The sequence below is a fragment of the Betta splendens genome, chromosome 17 (assembly GCF_900634795.4).
Source record: "Betta splendens chromosome 17, fBetSpl5.4, whole genome shotgun sequence".
NCBI lineage: Eukaryota > Metazoa > Chordata > Actinopteri > Anabantiformes > Osphronemidae > Betta > Betta splendens.
The window spans coordinates 11,323,986-11,341,671 of record NC_040897.2 but is presented as its reverse complement, the minus strand read 5'-3'; the positions used below and the strand labels follow the sequence as shown (position 1 = coordinate 11,341,671).

At 46.8% G+C, this 17,686-nt stretch overlaps 1 protein-coding gene across 15 annotated transcripts in view; it reads right to left on the bottom strand.

Annotated features, from left to right (window-relative positions):
* obscnb (obscurin, cytoskeletal calmodulin and titin-interacting RhoGEF b) overlaps positions 1–17,686 on the bottom strand; it is a 34,406-nt gene that overhangs the window by 2,206 nt on the left and 14,514 nt on the right. For 2 of the 15 annotated variants that reach the window (XM_029132379.3, XM_055503805.1), the window contains 42 exons: positions 17,401–17,667; positions 17,003–17,050; positions 16,182–16,262; positions 15,248–15,514; positions 14,889–15,155; positions 14,314–14,583; positions 13,765–14,031; positions 13,127–13,405; positions 12,770–13,027; positions 12,292–12,558; positions 11,779–12,051; positions 10,044–10,310; positions 9,555–9,830; positions 9,206–9,478; positions 8,822–9,112; positions 7,318–8,721; positions 6,934–7,215; positions 6,683–6,764; positions 6,450–6,571; positions 6,153–6,350; positions 6,029–6,061; positions 5,843–5,941; positions 5,524–5,739; positions 5,412–5,445; positions 5,296–5,342; positions 5,114–5,212; positions 4,415–4,471; positions 3,812–3,951; positions 3,496–3,696; positions 3,346–3,422; positions 3,096–3,266; positions 2,840–2,999; positions 2,608–2,724; positions 2,359–2,523; positions 2,113–2,271; positions 1,853–2,030; positions 1,654–1,767; positions 1,397–1,564; positions 1,149–1,251; positions 908–1,037; positions 642–735; positions 441–483 (listed from right to left, as the gene is read on the bottom strand). In XM_029132379.3, coding sequence (XP_028988212.1) covers positions 441–483; positions 642–735; positions 908–1,037; positions 1,149–1,251; positions 1,397–1,564; positions 1,654–1,767; positions 1,853–2,030; positions 2,113–2,271; positions 2,359–2,523; positions 2,608–2,724; positions 2,840–2,999; positions 3,096–3,266; positions 3,346–3,422; positions 3,496–3,696; positions 3,812–3,951; positions 4,415–4,471; positions 5,114–5,212; positions 5,296–5,342; positions 5,412–5,445; positions 5,524–5,739; positions 5,843–5,941; positions 6,029–6,061; positions 6,153–6,350; positions 6,450–6,571; positions 6,683–6,764; positions 6,934–7,215; positions 7,318–8,721; positions 8,822–9,112; positions 9,206–9,478; positions 9,555–9,830; positions 10,044–10,310; positions 11,779–12,051; positions 12,292–12,558; positions 12,770–13,027; positions 13,127–13,405; positions 13,765–14,031; positions 14,314–14,583; positions 14,889–15,155; positions 15,248–15,514; positions 16,182–16,262; positions 17,003–17,050; positions 17,401–17,667 — 8,344 coding nt within the window. The remainder of the gene's footprint in view (positions 1–440; positions 484–641; positions 736–907; positions 1,038–1,148; positions 1,252–1,396; positions 1,565–1,653; positions 1,768–1,852; positions 2,031–2,112; positions 2,272–2,358; positions 2,524–2,607; positions 2,725–2,839; positions 3,000–3,095; positions 3,267–3,345; positions 3,423–3,495; positions 3,697–3,811; positions 3,952–4,414; positions 4,472–5,113; positions 5,213–5,295; positions 5,343–5,411; positions 5,446–5,523; positions 5,740–5,842; positions 5,942–6,028; positions 6,062–6,152; positions 6,351–6,449; positions 6,572–6,682; positions 6,765–6,933; positions 7,216–7,317; positions 8,722–8,821; positions 9,113–9,205; positions 9,479–9,554; positions 9,831–10,043; positions 10,311–11,778; positions 12,052–12,291; positions 12,559–12,769; positions 13,028–13,126; positions 13,406–13,764; positions 14,032–14,313; positions 14,584–14,888; positions 15,156–15,247; positions 15,515–16,181; positions 16,263–17,002; positions 17,051–17,400; positions 17,668–17,686) is intronic. The other 13 variants (XM_029132381.3, XM_029132390.3, XM_029132380.3 and 10 more) reach the window with 13 other exon arrangements.

Below are 17,686 nucleotides of genomic sequence, written 5' to 3'. Positions count from 1 at the left end.
CTGGAAAAGGAGAAAAAGGACCATGGGATGCACACACAGACCTTCTGTTGAACATGTCAGGTTGCATGGGCGTTTCACACTAATGAGCGAAGCTGGACTTATATAGCCACGAATACAAGTGACACTGAGTTATGACACTAATTAGGAAAGGAAAGTCTGATATGAAGCAAGTAGATGTGATCTGTATCCAGAATCTAGCTGAGCTGTTAAAGAGATAAAACATAGCAAAGTTTATATGTATAAGCTGTTTGTGCCAGTTTAGTTTCTGTGTTTGTGTTTGTTGCCAGTTAAGACCTCTCCTCCTCTCATCATCCTTGTGACAAAATTCTTTGCGCTCACACTTTAAATACTACAGGGTGATGCATGCATGTGGTCAGAGAAGCACACAAACATGCAAACGTTGTCTTAATCTCCTCTCAACTTGCTTTTTTTAGACTTACATGATGATGGTTTTCTTTGGTATTTTAGTTTCCTGCTCAGTAACTATGGAAAGAAACCAATTCATTAGATTCACAATAATCAGTCTATGCTACAGTTGAAATAGTAGAATAATGTAATGTAATGTAAGCATGAGATACGTTTATTTATCACCTCCTTCTGAAAGAAAATCCTGTCTATGAAAAGTGCGTCTGTCTCCTCACCTTCAATAGTAATTGCTTGCTCACCAGCGCGAGCCAAGGCAGAGGGCAGGACTAAATCAGCAGCACACTTGGCACTGCCCAGACGATTGGAAAGCTGGCAACAGCAGGGACAGACTTTGTTAGTGCTAAGACAACTCCCTATTAATAGGCATCGGCTGACTTACAGGGGAGCAATAAAAGTAATGCTGTTTGTCATTCAACACACTAAATGGGTAAAAACTGCTCAAATATAATCGGGTTTCTTACACTAAAGAGTTTAGACCAACCTCACACTCGTAGTGTCCCAGATCCCTCTCCGTCAGGTTTTTGATCACCAACACCACGACCCCACTACGGAGCTCACTGTACGTCTGGTACTTCTCCTGGTCAGTCAGCAGTCTGCCCTCTCTGAACCACCTTGATGAGGCAGACACAGGGGCAGGGATTAGTAGCAACGGGACACATCTTTAAATATTGGATTTAATGTAAAGGTTTTCAGGTCAGCAAACACAAGCGATGCATCCATGCCTGATCTTGGGGCTGGGGGCGCTCTGGATGACGCAGGTGAACTGAGCGTCCTCACCAGCCACGAACACAGCATTCCTCATTTTATTCACAAAACGAGGAGGTACTGCGGGGAAAACATCAAAATACAACATATGTTACATCCTTGTAGAGTGTTATAGATGTAAAAACAAAGTGCAGTGTTCTCTGAATCAGATGCTTTAAAAGCCATTATATATATTCTATGAACTGGTATTTTCAGTGTCTTATACCTTGAACCGTGATCTTTCCCAGAGTGCTCGCATTCCCAGCCGAGCTTGTGGCAAAGCACATGTACTGGCCAGAATCATCCGCTGTCATGTTGTCCAAGATCAGTGTGCAGGAACCATCAGGGTCCTCAATAATGATGTGATGAGGATCCGCCTCCACGATACGACCATCTGGATCCAAAAGACCAACAGATGAAATATACTTGCATGTATCCATGTATTTAGCACAGCTCTACAGAGCCACCAGTAGAGGTACCCACCCTTGTACCATGTGATGGCGGGTTTGGGTACTCCCGTGGCTTTGCAGGCCAGCTTGACCGTCTGTCCCAGTTCTGCTGTGCAGTTCGCCAGGATTTCATCAAAGTCAGGGGGACCTACCGCAGCACAAACCAGAAAACGCTATGAGAAACTATTAAAAGCATGCTTAAAGCATGCGCTCTGCGTGTGTGTCCTGCTTACTCCATGCCGGCATGCTGTAGCGCTGCTGCAGCTCTCTGAAGTCTCTGATCCACGAGTTCTTGAGCGTAACAGTCCGGGCCTGCAGCGTGTACTTCCTCACAGAGTCCTCGCGCTCATGCCAGATCTCAAAAGCGCGGTCGTCACCTTCCACCGTCTCGTTCACGTCAATATTGTTGAGCTACATGAAGAAAGATACACAACATATTGTTAAAAAGAACACACAAATAACAGTATGTGTGCGATTAAATTAAAAGCCTTACTTTCATCATGTTCTTGAATACGTATGCTTGTGTTTCGGTGTTGCTGTCCCGCTTAGGCTTGCAGATTATACAGTAATTCTTAAAGAGGAAGACGTGGCGGTGGTGACCTCGGGAGGACGTTCTGATCCCAGGAGCTCCCTCCCACACTTGGAAGGGTCCCTAGCACAAAAAACAGCACATGTGGGCAATCAAACAGGAAAGCGTCTCGTCAACAGGCCCCTGGATCAGTAGATCAGTACATCCTACCTGTCTAATCGGTTCTCCCAGCACTTCGAGCGTGGCAGGGTAGTTCTCAATCATGGAGACGTGGTGGGTGTTGTCGGAGCGCTGCGGCAGCGCAGAGACCATCGCATACGCTTCCTCTAGGAGGCAGCAGTTCTGACCGTTCCTCGCCTTGTTTCGAATCAGCTCCTGAAGATACAGCGGAACATTCAAGCCCATTACACCTGGAGGGGATTATGCACGGACTGCCTGGTGTTCTGTGCGACGCGTCACCTTGAGGAAAGCCTTGTACTTCTGGATCCTGTCCAGTGGCTGCTGCAGGTAGGCGTTTATGCTGCGTACAGGGGGCCCCGCAGGGTCAGCACTGGCCTGTTCCTTTTTGCTATACTCCTGCAACATGGTGCTCAGTGTCTTATATTGACCAAATGTAATTTTACAATTCATAACAAAAGCAAATGCTGATAATGTAACTTACAGTAGTGTGGAGCAATGACAGATGGTTTACCTTGAAGAATCGATGGACAGTTTTGTCACTGACAGCAGATTCTGCTTGGCTGTGACCAACGAGGTACTGGAGGTACTTCTCAAAGCCCTCCTTGTTCTTCAGGAAGCACATGGCCACATCATCATCAGTTTCACAGTCATTTAGCTTCGGGAGGAAGGCCCTGAAATCAACATGTGTTAAGAACTGAGTAACAAAAAAATCTTCCAGTAAATCTTACAGTTTGGTTGTACAATGTTATTTACTAGTAACAGCTCACTTGTTATGAAAGGACTTGATGTCATCGATGTTCCTGAATATAACCTCCTTCTGGCTGCTGACCTCAGACGGTGCATCGGCGCTGTCCGTGTGCTTCAGGTGATGGGATGTAAAGTATTCCACCTCCTTTATGAACTCAGATTCTCCATTTATCAAGTCCTGGATCAGTTGGCTGGGGGCATGAAATCATACCTTGTTATGGCGTTTTATTTGGCTACTGTGCCTTGTGAGTGTAGGAAAGCTTCACTTACAATAGTTTCCTCTTGTATTCACCCTCAGACACTTCCTCTTCAATGGTCTCTGGGAGCTCCCCTGTATCAGTGGACGGCTGAAGCAACACACATTTATTATTACCCGTTTAAAAAAAAGAAAAAAAAAAAGACTATAATGTTGAGACCCACTTTGAGTTTCTTGTCCAGGTAGGCCGGTGAGACCCAGCCCTGACGGGATGGTGTCGTTTTGGTCGGTTTGGTCCGGACTAACCACTTGAGTGGATGAGCCGAGTCCAAAACCTCAACATACTGTCCCTCCTTCAATGAGATGGACTCTTTGCTTGCTATTGTGGGGTTGTAGTCTGCTGTTGCCACATAGATGTCAAACATCTGTAGAAATAGGTATAGTCATAAATATACAGGGCTGCTTTATTTTTCTTTAATAAGCCGTGTAATGGAACATCTTTCCCATCTGGACTGTACTGTTCAACCTCCTCTATCTCACCTCTCCCCTGGCATCACCCTCATCCGACTCTGAGGACGAGTCAGCGATAAGTGAGGGAGGACGAGAGCGACCTTGATGAGGTGATGGAGACGGGGTCTTGGTCTCATCATCGCTGTCAACACCGGGCACGCGCAGAGAAGCTGGTGCAGCAGAGACAGAAGGAGGCCGAGATGAAGGTTGGCTGTGTGGAAATCTTACTTTGACATAATAATGCTGTACCTTTAAAGCCTTACAAATCCTTGCTTCATTAAATCATTTCTATCTTTTTTTTTTTCAGAATAAACACATTATTTATGTAAACCTTCTAAAACGACTGCCGATACTGAGTTAGTATCGTGACAGCATGCGACAACAGAACAGACACATTGTCGAAGCTCTCATCATTCAGATCATGGGAAACCATTTGAAAACAAGACAAGACAGGTGCACAGAGAGATGTGGAAAAACAAGCAGGTGAATGCAGCTTAACACCAAACACATGTGTCCATGTATGTAAATCTAAAGATTTATGTCCGATGTGACTGTTTTGATAAATCTCATAACGTCATGTTCCATGTAGAAAATGAACAGCTAAAACAGACTTGATGCACTTGGAATACATACTGGTAGTTTTGGGCCAAGATTTCATCCACTGGAGCACTTCATGATTCTGTAAACTGTCTGAATAACAAATTAATGATCGAATGAGCATTTAATCTGATGGTTTGAAAAACTGATGGATGTAAAAAGATGGTGAAGATGTGATGTCGTTAGGATTTAAAGGGAAGTGAGGGAGACTTATCAATGCCAAAAGTCAAAACAGGCTGGAAAAACAGGCACTAACAATGCAGGACGTTTCGTGTTAATCTAAAATCTAATAGAATTCTGATTCAAGAATCAAAGTGTTGAAACATTCAGGTTCATCAACACTTTTACAATTCTTGGAAATCGAGTGAATTCACAGTTTTAACCAAATCTGACCAGCACTAAACATGACTCCAAAAAGCACTGTATCCATCAGGTGCTCATTATGTTATTGACATGAAATCTACTGCAGAATACTGTGCTTTCCAGAGTCTAGGTCGTTGGTTAGCTGCTAGCATGGTGTTCTGATATCATCCGTTATCAGTGATACAACAATGACAAATAATACTTCACACTGAATAAATCTGTCATTCGGTTCCATAGTTCCATGAGACACTCCTACACATTTATCATTTATAGGCTGTTTCTGCGTCAGGAACGCTCCCTGGACATGACTCCTGTCACACTGTGCACAGTCGTACAGACAAATGTTTTATGCGTATGGATCTACAGGCTTACCTTGGCTGATCTTCGCTGAGACCATTTCAGTGATCTGAGAGGTGAGTTTCATGATGAATTCCTCTGAACCCACTTCGCCTAGGTAGGCTATTTTACCCTCTGAAAGTGGACAAGGTTGAAAAAAGGAAAGAATTTATTCATAGTATTATTAATAAGCAGAATGCTGAGATGATGAGCGTCACCTTTCTCTTTGCTTGGCCCTTCTTCTGGAGGACTAACTGTGATACCACTGAGAAGAAAACATTACATTAGTATGTATTTAAAATGCACTGTTTGTTTACGTATTTAATTTTCTTACTCTGGGGCCTTGGTCTCTTTCTTTGGTTGTGGTGCTGGTAAGAAAGGGGAAAAGAGGAAACATCTCTAACTCACACTGATGACTGTTGTTGTTACGTCCTTGTTCTACTTACCGTCCACCTCGAGATGGGCCGTGCAGATGGACTGTCCTGCTCTGTTTGTGGCAATGCAGGTGTAGGCACCAGTGTACTCGGCGCCCACATCCATCAGGATGAGGCTGTGCTGTCGCCCAGAGCTGGCGATTTTGAACCCCTTGGTATCGTGCTTGATCCACAGGACGTCCTCCAGTGATTCCTCCTTCAGCCAGGAGACCATGGGAGTGGGAGACCCTGAAAGACCAAAGGTAAAACACACGCTGTGCGTTTGAGAGCCTGGGAAGAAGACGCCGCTGGGCTCACACGCTCAACGAGAACAAAGTGGTAATAAACAAACCTTCCACTTTCACAGACAGAGTGATGCTTGCTCCTTGTTTCACTTTCCTGTTGCTGAACCTTTCCAGAAAACGTGGCGGCACCAGCGGCTCTTTAGAGTCTAAGAACAAAAAATGACAGTCACATACATCATATAATTTAATCTTCTGTTAAATTACCTAAACATGAAGGCTTCATGTGAAATTACCCTTTTTATCTTGTGGCATAATCTCTCCTGGGCCTGTTGCAAAAACAGTGTGTTACTGTAGATCAAAGTCACATAAAAGTCAAAGTTTACAGTATTCCTACTCTACAAGCATTTCCACACGTACTCAGAACAATCAGCCGTGCAGAGGAGTAAGCGGAGCCGGCTGCATTGCTGATGTAAGCAGAATACTCTCCCATGTCTTCTTTCTGCACCTCCAGAATCTCCAAGCCATGAACCTCTCTGTCTGCTTGCAAAGCAACCCTTTCTGAGGCCCGCAGAGGGTGGCCATCTTTGAACCAGTAGACTCTGGGTTTGGGGAAACCTCAAAATACAAACAATACTCTTCAATCTCATAAAACTCACTGTCTTTATGTCCCTGACTAGCAATTAACATATGCAAGATGATAATAAGAAAACATACCCTTAACTCTGAGCTGCATCTTAGCAATAGGTGAACCAGGACAGACATGAACGTCATGAAGCTCATCAACCACTTGCGGGAGCTGATCATCTTCAGCCACTGACTCAAAGGTCTCAGTTTCCCTGAAACAAGAATTTGATCTTAATGTTTCTAATTAATTTAATAAATTCATTAATATAGTTAAACATTTCAGACTTGTTAGAATATTACAAACTATTAATAGCATTTCTCACCTGGACATGTAGCCCTTGGCACTAACATAAGAAGATGTCTCAGTGGCGTCAGCAGCAGTGTCATAGTCTGAACTGCAAGAAACTGATAGAAAAAGATATGAGGTTGGTTGACCAGCATCATACAAACATGAGACAAACTAGAGTCATGGTGTGTGTTTAGATACTTATCATTAGTATATAACTTGAATTACGTGAATTTTGGGCAGTTACTGTTGTCATGAACTGACAGGAAGAAGTGTGTGGTGACATACCATCAACCCTGAGTTCAGCCTTAGTGGCTGCGATGCCGCTGCTGTTTTCAGCCGTGCAGCGGTAGACGCCCATGTCGGTCGGCAGCACAGCCGTGATGATCAGCTGGTGGCAGCCCTCCTGGTCTTCGTTGATCATGTAGTGGTCATTCTCCTCCAGCGGCTTCCCATCCTTGAACCAGCGGACCGCGGGCGGGGGTTTGCCGATCACAACGCAGTCAAAGCTGACGGGACACCCGTCTGGAACGTCCTGGCTGTGGAGCTCTGTCAAGAAGACCGGGGCAGCTGACGACGAGGGCAAAGAGAAGGGAAGTTAGATTTAGATAAAAATGATATGAAGCAACGATTTAGAAATTCTATAAAAGGATTCATCGATACATTTCTCACCTGGGGCTCCAGCCATGAACGCAGGAGGCTGTCTGTCTTGTGTGGGCGTCTGCGTGCCATCCTGAGAGTAGCCCATCTTTCTAATTCGCAGCTCCACTTTGAGGGGCCCCGCCTCCAGGATAGTGGTCTCCACGGGAACCCCGTGAACCGTAAACATCTCCTGGAACCTCGAGGAGGCCACCTCCGCCTCCTCCCGGGAGTCGAAGCGGATGTAGATGTAAGTCTCGTCCTCGCGGTACGAGTGCGGGTCGGGGGGGCGCAGGTCCCCCTCGTCGGCGCTGACGAACGGCTCCTCGGCGACGTCCGGCGGGAGGCGCGTGCGCAGGAGGTGGTGCAGGCGCCGGCTCGCCTGCCTCAGCGACTCGTCCATCTCGCTGCCCGAGGAGCTCTCGGCCTCGCTGTCGGCGCTGTAGGCCACCGCGAGGGGCCGCCGGCCGGACGAGTCCCGCGCCGTTCCCACCGTCACCTTGCTGCTGTGGGAGGTGACTCCGAACTTGTTGCTGACCTCACAGGTGTAGACCCCGGTGTCTCTGGTGGTGATGGCGGTGATGACCAGCGAGCAGGTGCCGTCGTTGTAGATGTCGATGTGGTGGTGTTTGCCATCCGTCAGTGGCTCGCCGTCCTTCAGCCACCGCACCTTATCGGGTCTGCCTTCTGCCACGCACTCCAAGTGTATGGTGCCATTGGGCTCCTTGGTCTGGTCTTTGAAGACGTCCTTGAAGACAGGACGCATGTCCTTGCGAGCCTTGTAACCCTTGAAAGCAGCTTGAATCTTGATGGCGGCCTCTCGGAGCTCAGGCTCATCCTCTTTGCTGATCTCCATTACGGTTCTTTCCTCTGCAGTCGACTGCTTTGTCTCTGTAGTCTGAATTGTTGTCGTTTTCACTTCTGTCTGCTGCACGGTTCTCTGTTCTGCCATCTGGAAATGGGCAAAGAACCTCTCGGCGGTCATGGCCTCAGGCTCGCTGGTCGCCGTGACGGTAGATTTGCTGCTCTTCTTCAGATAGGACACAAGTGTCGGACCTCCAGAACCTCCAGACACAGACTCATCCTCTGAGCTCGTGAACAGGTGGGACTCTGTTTGCCTGTTGGACACGATCACCTGCTCTTTCTCCACTGATTTTACTGAGGTCTTTAGCTCTGCTTTCTCCGAGCTCTTCAGCTCTGTTTTTGCCGAGCTCATCAGCTCTGCTTTCTCCGAGCTCTTCAGCTCCGTCTGTCCAGATTTGGTTTTAGCGTCACTCTCGGGTTGTTCAGTTATGGAGTCCAAGGTTGGCTCCCGACTCATGCGCCTTTTCTTGGCCAAAGCCTCCCACAGCTCATGGACGTCACCTTCTTCTGCAGCTTCGAGGGGCAGGCTGGGTTGCCCCAGGGCCTCAGCTTCCGCCTGTGTTGACTCTAGATCTATAACACAACACAGTTTCCCATTTTACTTCTTATCCAAAAGATTGTTGATATTATAAATGTACAAATGTCATTATCACTAATAAAACCATCAACTCACCAAGCTGCACAGTCTGGGGTAACTCAACGGGCTCTCCAATCCCTGCTATGTTTATGGCCGCCACTCGAAACCTGTACCCACTGCCAGGCTTGAGATTCTTAACCACAAACTCTGTGTTGCACACGGGTTCAGAATGACAAGGAAGCCAGAGGGCGCTGTCCACCATCCGCATCTCCACCCTGTAACCCAGAATAGTGCTGCCTCCATCATGAAGTGGAGTGAACCAGGAGAGCGTTACGGTCTGTCCGGTCTTACCGAGGACCTCTGGGTCCTCAGGGGGATCGGGAACAGCTGTTGGGAACAAAAATGACTTAAACAGCAGTCACACGGGACACCGGCACCTAATTCTAGTTCATCGTCACATAAGATGTTAATCACACTTACTGATGATGGTGAGCTTGGCCAATGACAGAGCATCTCTAGCCGCAAATGTGATTTCCTGCTGAGGCAGAAGCGGCGCCTGTCTCAGGACGAGGCGGTAACAGCAGCCGTCAGCCCTCATGGCCCAGAGATCACTAGGCTTCAGCTCCACCCCGTTGGCGTACCAAGCTACTTCAGCCACGGGAACGCGCTCCGTGAGCTCAACATAGAACTCCACCTTCTCTCCCACAGCGGCCACCCTGTCCTCCAGGCCCTTCACCACGTCCAGCTTCCAGCCTTGAAGCAACGGTAGCGGGTGGAAGTTAGAACGGATCATAACAACCACTTAATTGTGGTGTTCTCGTGGACTCACCCTTCACAGAGAGCTGAGCAGACGAGGAAGCGGTGCCGGCTCGGAAGGTCACCGTGCAGCTGTCCTTCACATGCAACTCCTTCAGCAGCAGCAGGTGACGCCGGCCGTTCTCGAACGTCACCAGCTCAGCGTTAGGGGACTCCTTCACTGGGTTGCCGCCGAGAAGCCAGCAGCAATCTTTGCTCTCAGGGCGAGAGAGGGCGCACTCGAACAGCGCCTCTCCGCCATCGAACGTCTCCACGTCCTCCAGGCCCTGAACAATGGTAATGGGTTTGGCTGCCGGGAAAAGGGGGGAAACGACAAATGAAAGCCTGCACATTCAAAAGCACGCACAAATGTTTAGAAAATCAGATAATTCAGGATTTTGTCAACAAAGGGCATGAACTTTGTGAACAAAAATGTATTTATTTGGCCAACAGTTTTAAGGTAAGAGGGAGCAGAGGAGATGCCCTCAGTGTTGGTGCTCTTTCCATGTGGAGGGAAGCTCACCTTCCACATGAAGCGAAGCAACCACACAGGTCCCCTCTGCCTCACAGGAGTACGTGCCCCTGTCCTGTGCGGACACATGGCTAATGTACAAACGAGCCACATTCCAGTCCTGCTCCACCAACACCTTTCGGCCATCAGGCTGCAAAGGCTGCCCGTCTTTCTTCCACTGAGCCTTTACCGGCCTCGAGTACTGGCAGATGAACTCAGCGGGCTGGTTTTCCACCACCCAGAGGTCCTCCATCTCGCTCACCACCTCAACCGTGGGATCTGAGATTGGGGTCAGGGGTCATAGTGTCAGGCATTTGCCGTGACGTATTAGGATATTTGCACAACATGCTGAAAGACAAGTGGACTTTATAACCCCCAAAGGAAGTGAAATAAATGTTCATGCAAATGATGCCATTATATATTATGGATTGTCCAACACATTATATGTATTCTATGCTCAATGTTGGCCTACAGGGGGTCAAAAACCCAACTGTCAAGGTTCAGGTCATGGTCACACCCAAGAGCCAAGAAACGCTCGCAGTGGACGTGAGGGGAGAGAGAAACTCATAAACAAGTGTGGAGTTAGAAGTTTTTAGTGCTGGGAAGAGATGGTGGAGGCAGAGCACGGTCGTAGTACAGCAGTCAGCCAGCGCTGATGGGTGGAGCAGCACTTCAGTACCATGACAATCATGTTGTTTGTAGTTATAGATAAGCTAACACTGAACCCTAACATCATAACCACCAAAACCAAGACTTCAGAAGTCAGAACCAGCTCACAAATACCTGGTTCCAGCATCCATCAAGTAACTGATCTCTGACCAAAGAGACCATTGTCAATAGAGACAAGAGCATTTTCACAGACTAGTTGCCAAAATATCTTTAATCAACAGCTTTTGTACGGCATTTGTACCAAAAAAGCAGCAGATCGTTTCAGCAAAACGATTCACACAACGTCCAGGGCACAGCCTACACTGTAGGCAACATTCATTTACCAATTAGGTGTCATTAATCATCCAAGAAGCTTTCTGAGCTTTGATAAATTATTTTTGAGCCTCAGGCTGGAAAAACAAGTTGAAGAACAGTAAGGTTAATATAGGGAGTGAGATGTTTGATGTACCATAAAGAAAGTGGAGTGGCTTTGACTCAACCAGTAGCTGTAACTTCACCTAAATGAACAAATTTTCCACAGAAACCAAGGTACCAGAACCAGGTAACTGTACTCTATGGCTAGCTGCAGCGTTTTAAATAGAGGCCTTACATTATTGTAGTTTGGCTCTACTGTCATGGTACTCTGCTCTAATAAAGCCTTTCTGTGGTGCTGCACCCAGAATGTTCTTTGGTTGGATTAAGGCATAAAGCATGAAACTCTCCACTGCAATTTCTACCATCGTCAAAATCAGGAAACAGTGCTACTCATGCAAGATAAAGCAGAGGAATGTTCAACGATTAATTCACTTATGTACAAACCTTTTAAAGTAGGTTACCGTGGTTCTTTCAGGTATCAAGCTCAGTATGCACACACATTAACACGCACCCAAGTAAAAAGTGGAGTACATGCATTAGCATCTACAATAACTACCTGATGTAATGAGTTAATATAGTTTTGAAACTCCCACATTATTTCCTGCATCCGTCTATTTCTGTTCCATGTTCCATGTTATCAGTTTCTTACTAACTTGTCAGAGGGACTCATGCAGAACCACTCTTTTCAGACAAGCCTGAAAAGGTAACGCTTGGCGCACGGTACCTTTGACTAAGAGCTTGGCAGCTGACGACAAGCTGCCAGCTTTGAAAGTGACGGTGCCGGAGTCATCCGTGGCCAGGTTCTTTAAGGTGGCCGTGTGGACGTGGTCCTGGCTCAGTCCCAGCTCACAAAGCGGGCTGCTCTCCAGCAAAGTGCCGTCCAGCCACCACTGCACCTCGCCAGGTGCCCTGCCAGACAGCTGGCAGGAAAAGGTGGCCCACTCCCCAACAAAGACGTCAGTGGTCTTAAGACCAGAAACAATGAAGACTTCTTTCACTGTAGAGTGACAAGCAAACACACACACACACACACACACACACACACACACACACACACACACACACACACACACACACACACACACACACACACACACACACACACACACACACACACACACACACACACACACACACACACACACACACACACACACAATCTGAGTCTCACACTTACTCATTATCGGTACTATTCCACCATTCATTGCAGATTCACATAATATAGTGGGGCAGCTACCTTGCACTGCTAAAGAAGCCGTGGTGAGCTGTTCTCCTGCATCACAGGTGTAGTAGCCACTGTCTTCTGGCTCCAGGTTCAGTATACACAGCTCCTGAATGCACCCTCTCTGCCTTATCTCATACTTCTTACTGGGATGGAGGGCCATGCCGCCTTTCCTCCAATCAACGTGAACACCTGGCTTAGACAATTCACAGCTCATGGTAATATCATCGCCCTCTACAGCATCCTGGTTGGCCAGCTCTTTCTGGAAGAACACCGGGGCACCTGGTAGAAATTTGAAACGGTAAGTTCGACGTCAGTGTTGAGAGCAGCAGCTGGCATCAGACAGCAGAGAGGCACAGACAAACATCTTTAAGGGACCGATGTTGTGCTAACATGTGCGTGGTTCAAGGGAAAGTTCAAGAATGCTTTAGCAGTTTATCTCCATCCTATAATTGGTCCAAAGTTTCTTTTTTGGAGTAGAAGTGTTCTTTACCTTCCACAGTCAATGTGACATCACACTGTGAATCTCCAGTATCACAGGTGTAAGTCCCCGAATCCTCGAGCACCAGGTTGTGAATACGAAGCTGGTGGAAGGCTCCATTCTGCGTTGGTTCGTATTTGAGGCCTGCTTGGAGGGACGTGTTGTTTCTCATCCAAGAGACAGAGGCTTTGGGATCAGAGACGGTGCAGGCCAGAGTGACACTTTCACCCTCCAAAGCCACAGCATTGTGCGGTTTCTCTATTATTAGCACTGTAAATACGAGAAACCCAAAACAGGTTCAGAAGCATTAAGATTCATGGGCTTCTACGCAATCATTCCTATACCCTGAGACTGTGCCGTCTTCTTTACCTTTAGGTTTGTCCTCCACTAGCAGACAGGCTACACTCTTCTCTTCCCCCACTACAAAAACAATGTCCCCCGATTCGTCTGCGGTGACCATCTTCAGGAGCAAACGGTGCACTCTACCCCGGCTGCTCATTTGATTCAGGTCGTTTTTCTGCAGGAGGTTGTCCCCCAGCCACCATTCCCCATGCGTCACGTCCGCATGTGACAGCTCAACCTCAAAGACTGCATCCTGCCCAGTGGTCACAGTCAGATCACAGAGTTCTCGGACGATGCGTACACGTTCTGAGGGCAGACGGGACGGAGGTCAGAGGTGGGCTCTCAGCAGGCTTTTTAGAGATGTTACTACTTCGGAGTATCACTAACAAACTAAATGTAATAATAAAGATGGACATGCGATTCTAATGATGACTGATTACAATAGCATTAGGTTAGGTATCACTGTGGACTAGGTATCACTGCTAGTGTTGTATGTAAACAAAAGACGCCAAACACCAATATCATCCCAACAAAGACACCAAGCTTCTATGATTGAATTGTAAAAGGATGGAAAGCCAAACAGATAACGGGATCCAGAAGTGGGAATGGGACGAATGAATGTGTAATGGACTTCAGGAAGGATGTCTTCACAGATGTTCCGTTACCTTTGACAGACACGGTAGCGCTGCTTTTTTTGTGCCTGGTATCACAGGTATATTCACCGCTATCCTCCACACTCAGCTGGTGTATAACCAGGGTATGGGTGGTAGCCCTCTGCTCCACAGTGTACTTCTCCCCATGGGTGAGAACAGTTGAACCTTTCCTCCACGTCACCTTGCACTCCGGGGACGACGTCTCGCAGGACAGGGTGGCTTTTCCCCCTTCGACGGCCTCTTGACTTTCCAGTTCTTTCGTGAATAGCAAAGGAGCGGCTGCCAGAAAAACCATTGTTAATTAGGACGATTCTTTCTAGATTTTTGAAGCTGAACCCGGCAATCATAAAACACACTGTGCTCAATAACAAATCTGCATAATCAACAAGCCATAAACTCCATAATACCACCATAAATAGGTCAGTAATCAACCTATTCTCCACCCACCCACACATAGAACAAGGCCACGCTCTAAAATAGATGCAAATACAGGAAACAGTAGTTGGGTGTCACTATACTTATTTACATCTTTGTTTCTAGGGCAAAAAATATGTGTCCTACCTCTGACTGTCAGAGAAGCAGTGGATGTGTGGTTTCCCACTGTGAAAGTGACTGTTCCTGAATCAGCTGTAGTGACGCCTCGTAGTGTGAGGCTGTGTAGCGGACCCTCACTCTGGATCAAGTTCATTTCATTATTCTGCAGCGGGACGTCCTGGAGTTTCCAGTGGACAAGAGGTGCCTCCGCGTGAGACAGCAGACACTGGAAGCGAACGTCTTCGCCCTCAGACACAACGCAGCTCTCCAAGAATTTCAGTATGTCCACCTCAACCTCTGTTTGACATATACATATTAACGTTACATGTGCGGGACAATGTGCAGACTGTAATTGAAGTGTTTCTGGTTATTTTGAGTATCAAGTGAAAACTCAGTGTGTTATTTTTTGTGAAAAGAGAACAAGCACACAAAGGAAAACCATTTGTGAGAATGAAAGCAGTCCACGGCAAGGCAAGAACACAGATGAATGACATGATATGACGGTGGTCAAGAGATCGAGATGAAGGGTTAATGATGTCAATGTGATGTAGTATGTAGTAGTAAGAAGTCCTGACTAAAGAGGATGAAAGAAAAGACCCTACCCTGCACAGTGAGGACAGCTGCTGTCATCTCGCTGCCCGTATCACAAGTGTATTCTCCTGAGTCAGCTTTCTGCAGTTTGTAGATCACAAGCTCAACTACAGTCCCCTCTTGCTTCAGGTGATACTTGCTGCTGGATTCCAGCCGCCTATTTCCAAACCTCCAGACCACACTGGCTCCCGGCTTTGTTGTCTCGCAGTGAAAGGTAGCACGTTCCCCTGCCTGTCCTTCAAGGCTCTGTAGCCGGGTTTTAAAGAGAACAGGCTGGGCTGCAATGGAGAATACAACAGGGGAAATGTGTCACAGGTCCTAATCCATAAAACAGCTAACGGTCAGTTCCTTTATTCATCCACAAGCATACCCTTTACAGATAGTTGTGCGGTGCTTTGTTGGTCGCCAGTGTCACATGTGTAACTCCCAGCATCCTCTGGTTCTACATCATGGATCACTAGTGTGGCAAGATGTCCTGACTGTCTGATTTCATACTTGGCACATGGACATAGACCAAGTTCTCCTTTCCTCCACTCCACAGGAACACCAGGTTTAGAGAGCTCACAATGCAGGGTGACACTGGCCCCCTCATCAGCTGTTAGGCTTTCCAGCTTTTTGGTAAATATAACTGGGGCAGCTGATGGACAGAGAAATTAACCAGGTTCAGAACCACGATAGTGGATCAGAGAATGGCAAAGGAGGAGTACAGACACAAAGGAAAGAATGAACGAATGAAATGAGAGGCTTCGGGGCAGAGAAGGGAGATGAGATGCTGACAAGGAGAGACTGAGCTAACTGTGTTCTGCTCTCATTCAAAAACAACAAATCAGCTGAAATATTCTGTCACAAGCAGCAGCCCAGAATAGATCCAATCTGGAATTCACAAGTGAAAAGCAACAAGCCCAAAATTAAAGCAGACTCTTGAGTCTAGAGTCACTCCAGGAACACCAGGCACAATTCATTGTACCAGATACATCAGCTGTGCAACACACATTCAACAGAAATAGTGGAATCCACTGCAAAAATCAGTATTGAGCGATTGCCCACAACAGCAGTAAATACAAATATAGTGTCAATATCCAAATTGCAACTAGTCGTCCAACAAGAACAAATGAACCACAATGTTGACAAAACCCTAAATACACAAAGATGTCACATCACAACCTAGATGTGTAGTAAATGCCTACGTACATATTAATACAAATCATATATTTGGCAAAATTCCAGCGTCCAAGAAACCAGCTGATAAACCCAGGACCACCAGTGTTCACTGGTGTTTGCTGGTGTTCACCACAGACACATACCTTCAACAATCCTTTTAGATTCTTGCTTCTCAGCTTCACGTTTGGAGGCCATTGCTGAAGTTGACACCTTCTGTACTGTAACTGAAATTATTTGTAGGCATGTAAAGTGGGGTTTAATTCAGCTAACAAACATGGAAGCCTTCACTGTAAAACATAGCGATGCGTCAAAGCAAAGCCACAGCGTCCAAGACGTCTACATGCTGCATGTGTATGTCGCTGAAACCGCCTGCGGTTATATAGACCACGTATACATGCATTATGCAAACAAGAGCTACAGCATCAGCCAGTAACAGCAGTAACAAACAGCAATATTTGCCAGGGCCACTGTAATGTCGTAAGGCCTGGCACACAAGCAGGCACATCTCCCATCTCCCTATTCAAACCCATTGAAACCCTCTGGAAGTCTCTTCATCTGATCTTTACGGAACCCCAGTTCAGAGCTATGGCCAATAGATGGCAGTACAACCGCTGGACAATGGAACACCACCCAGTTTAACACAAATCAACAGTTTTTTAAATAGCCCCTATGAACAAGTACAACAAGAAGCTGAGTGAATTTCAGTCAGTCAGCTACCAACCGGCTCCCAGAATTGAAACTGTCCTAAAAATACAGCTACAACACTCAGGAAAGGCTGATGTGTAACTTCCAAATCCTTCCTACTTCGAGACATAAGCAACTTCTGATAGAGCACAAGCACGAGAGAAAATGATGACACAAAAATATACATCTTAAGAAGCAACAAGCTCAATGGCGATGGACACAGAAGCCATTTCACAGAGCTGGAAGCCAAGCCGCCACAGTGCCATCATCATCATCATACCTTCTGTCACTTCTCTGACCTCCTGCCTCCCAGATTCCACTTTAGCAGCTGAAGGAGAAAATATTTACATTCAGAATTCTGTTCCTTAATAGTACAAACCCCAGAGTCACGTTTTTAAAATGGTTTGCAACTGTATAGTATTAAAAACACTGCTGCCAGGAAAAACAAAAAGATAAGAAATAAAAATAAGAGAAACAATAATGAAGGACAGGGAAAAAGACGAGCTGGCAAACACACAACAAACAAACACACCGAGGTTAAGGTTCCTCATTCAGCCAAGGCTGAAATCATTTCCCCATTAATACAACATCAATATATAAACGCACATACACACGTGACAACAGAGGACAGATGAAAACGTATCTTGATCTGGATCCTGCACACGTCCAAATACAAACCCTTAATAGTGAGACTGGCTGCGGTCCGCTGGTCTCCACACACACAGCTGTAGTCTCCACTGTCTTCGGGCACCACCCTGGTGATCAGGAGTTCACACACAGCAGCCTTCTGCTTTATCGTGTACTTCTCTCCAGCCTGAAGCGTCCGCGACCCCTTCCTCCACTCCGCCGCGACACCAGGCTTGGAGAGCTCACAGCGCAGAGCAACGTCTGCTCCCTCCCCGGCCTCCTGACTCTCCAGCTTCTGCTTGAAGGTCACTGGTTGGACTGGGCACGTAGTAGTGGG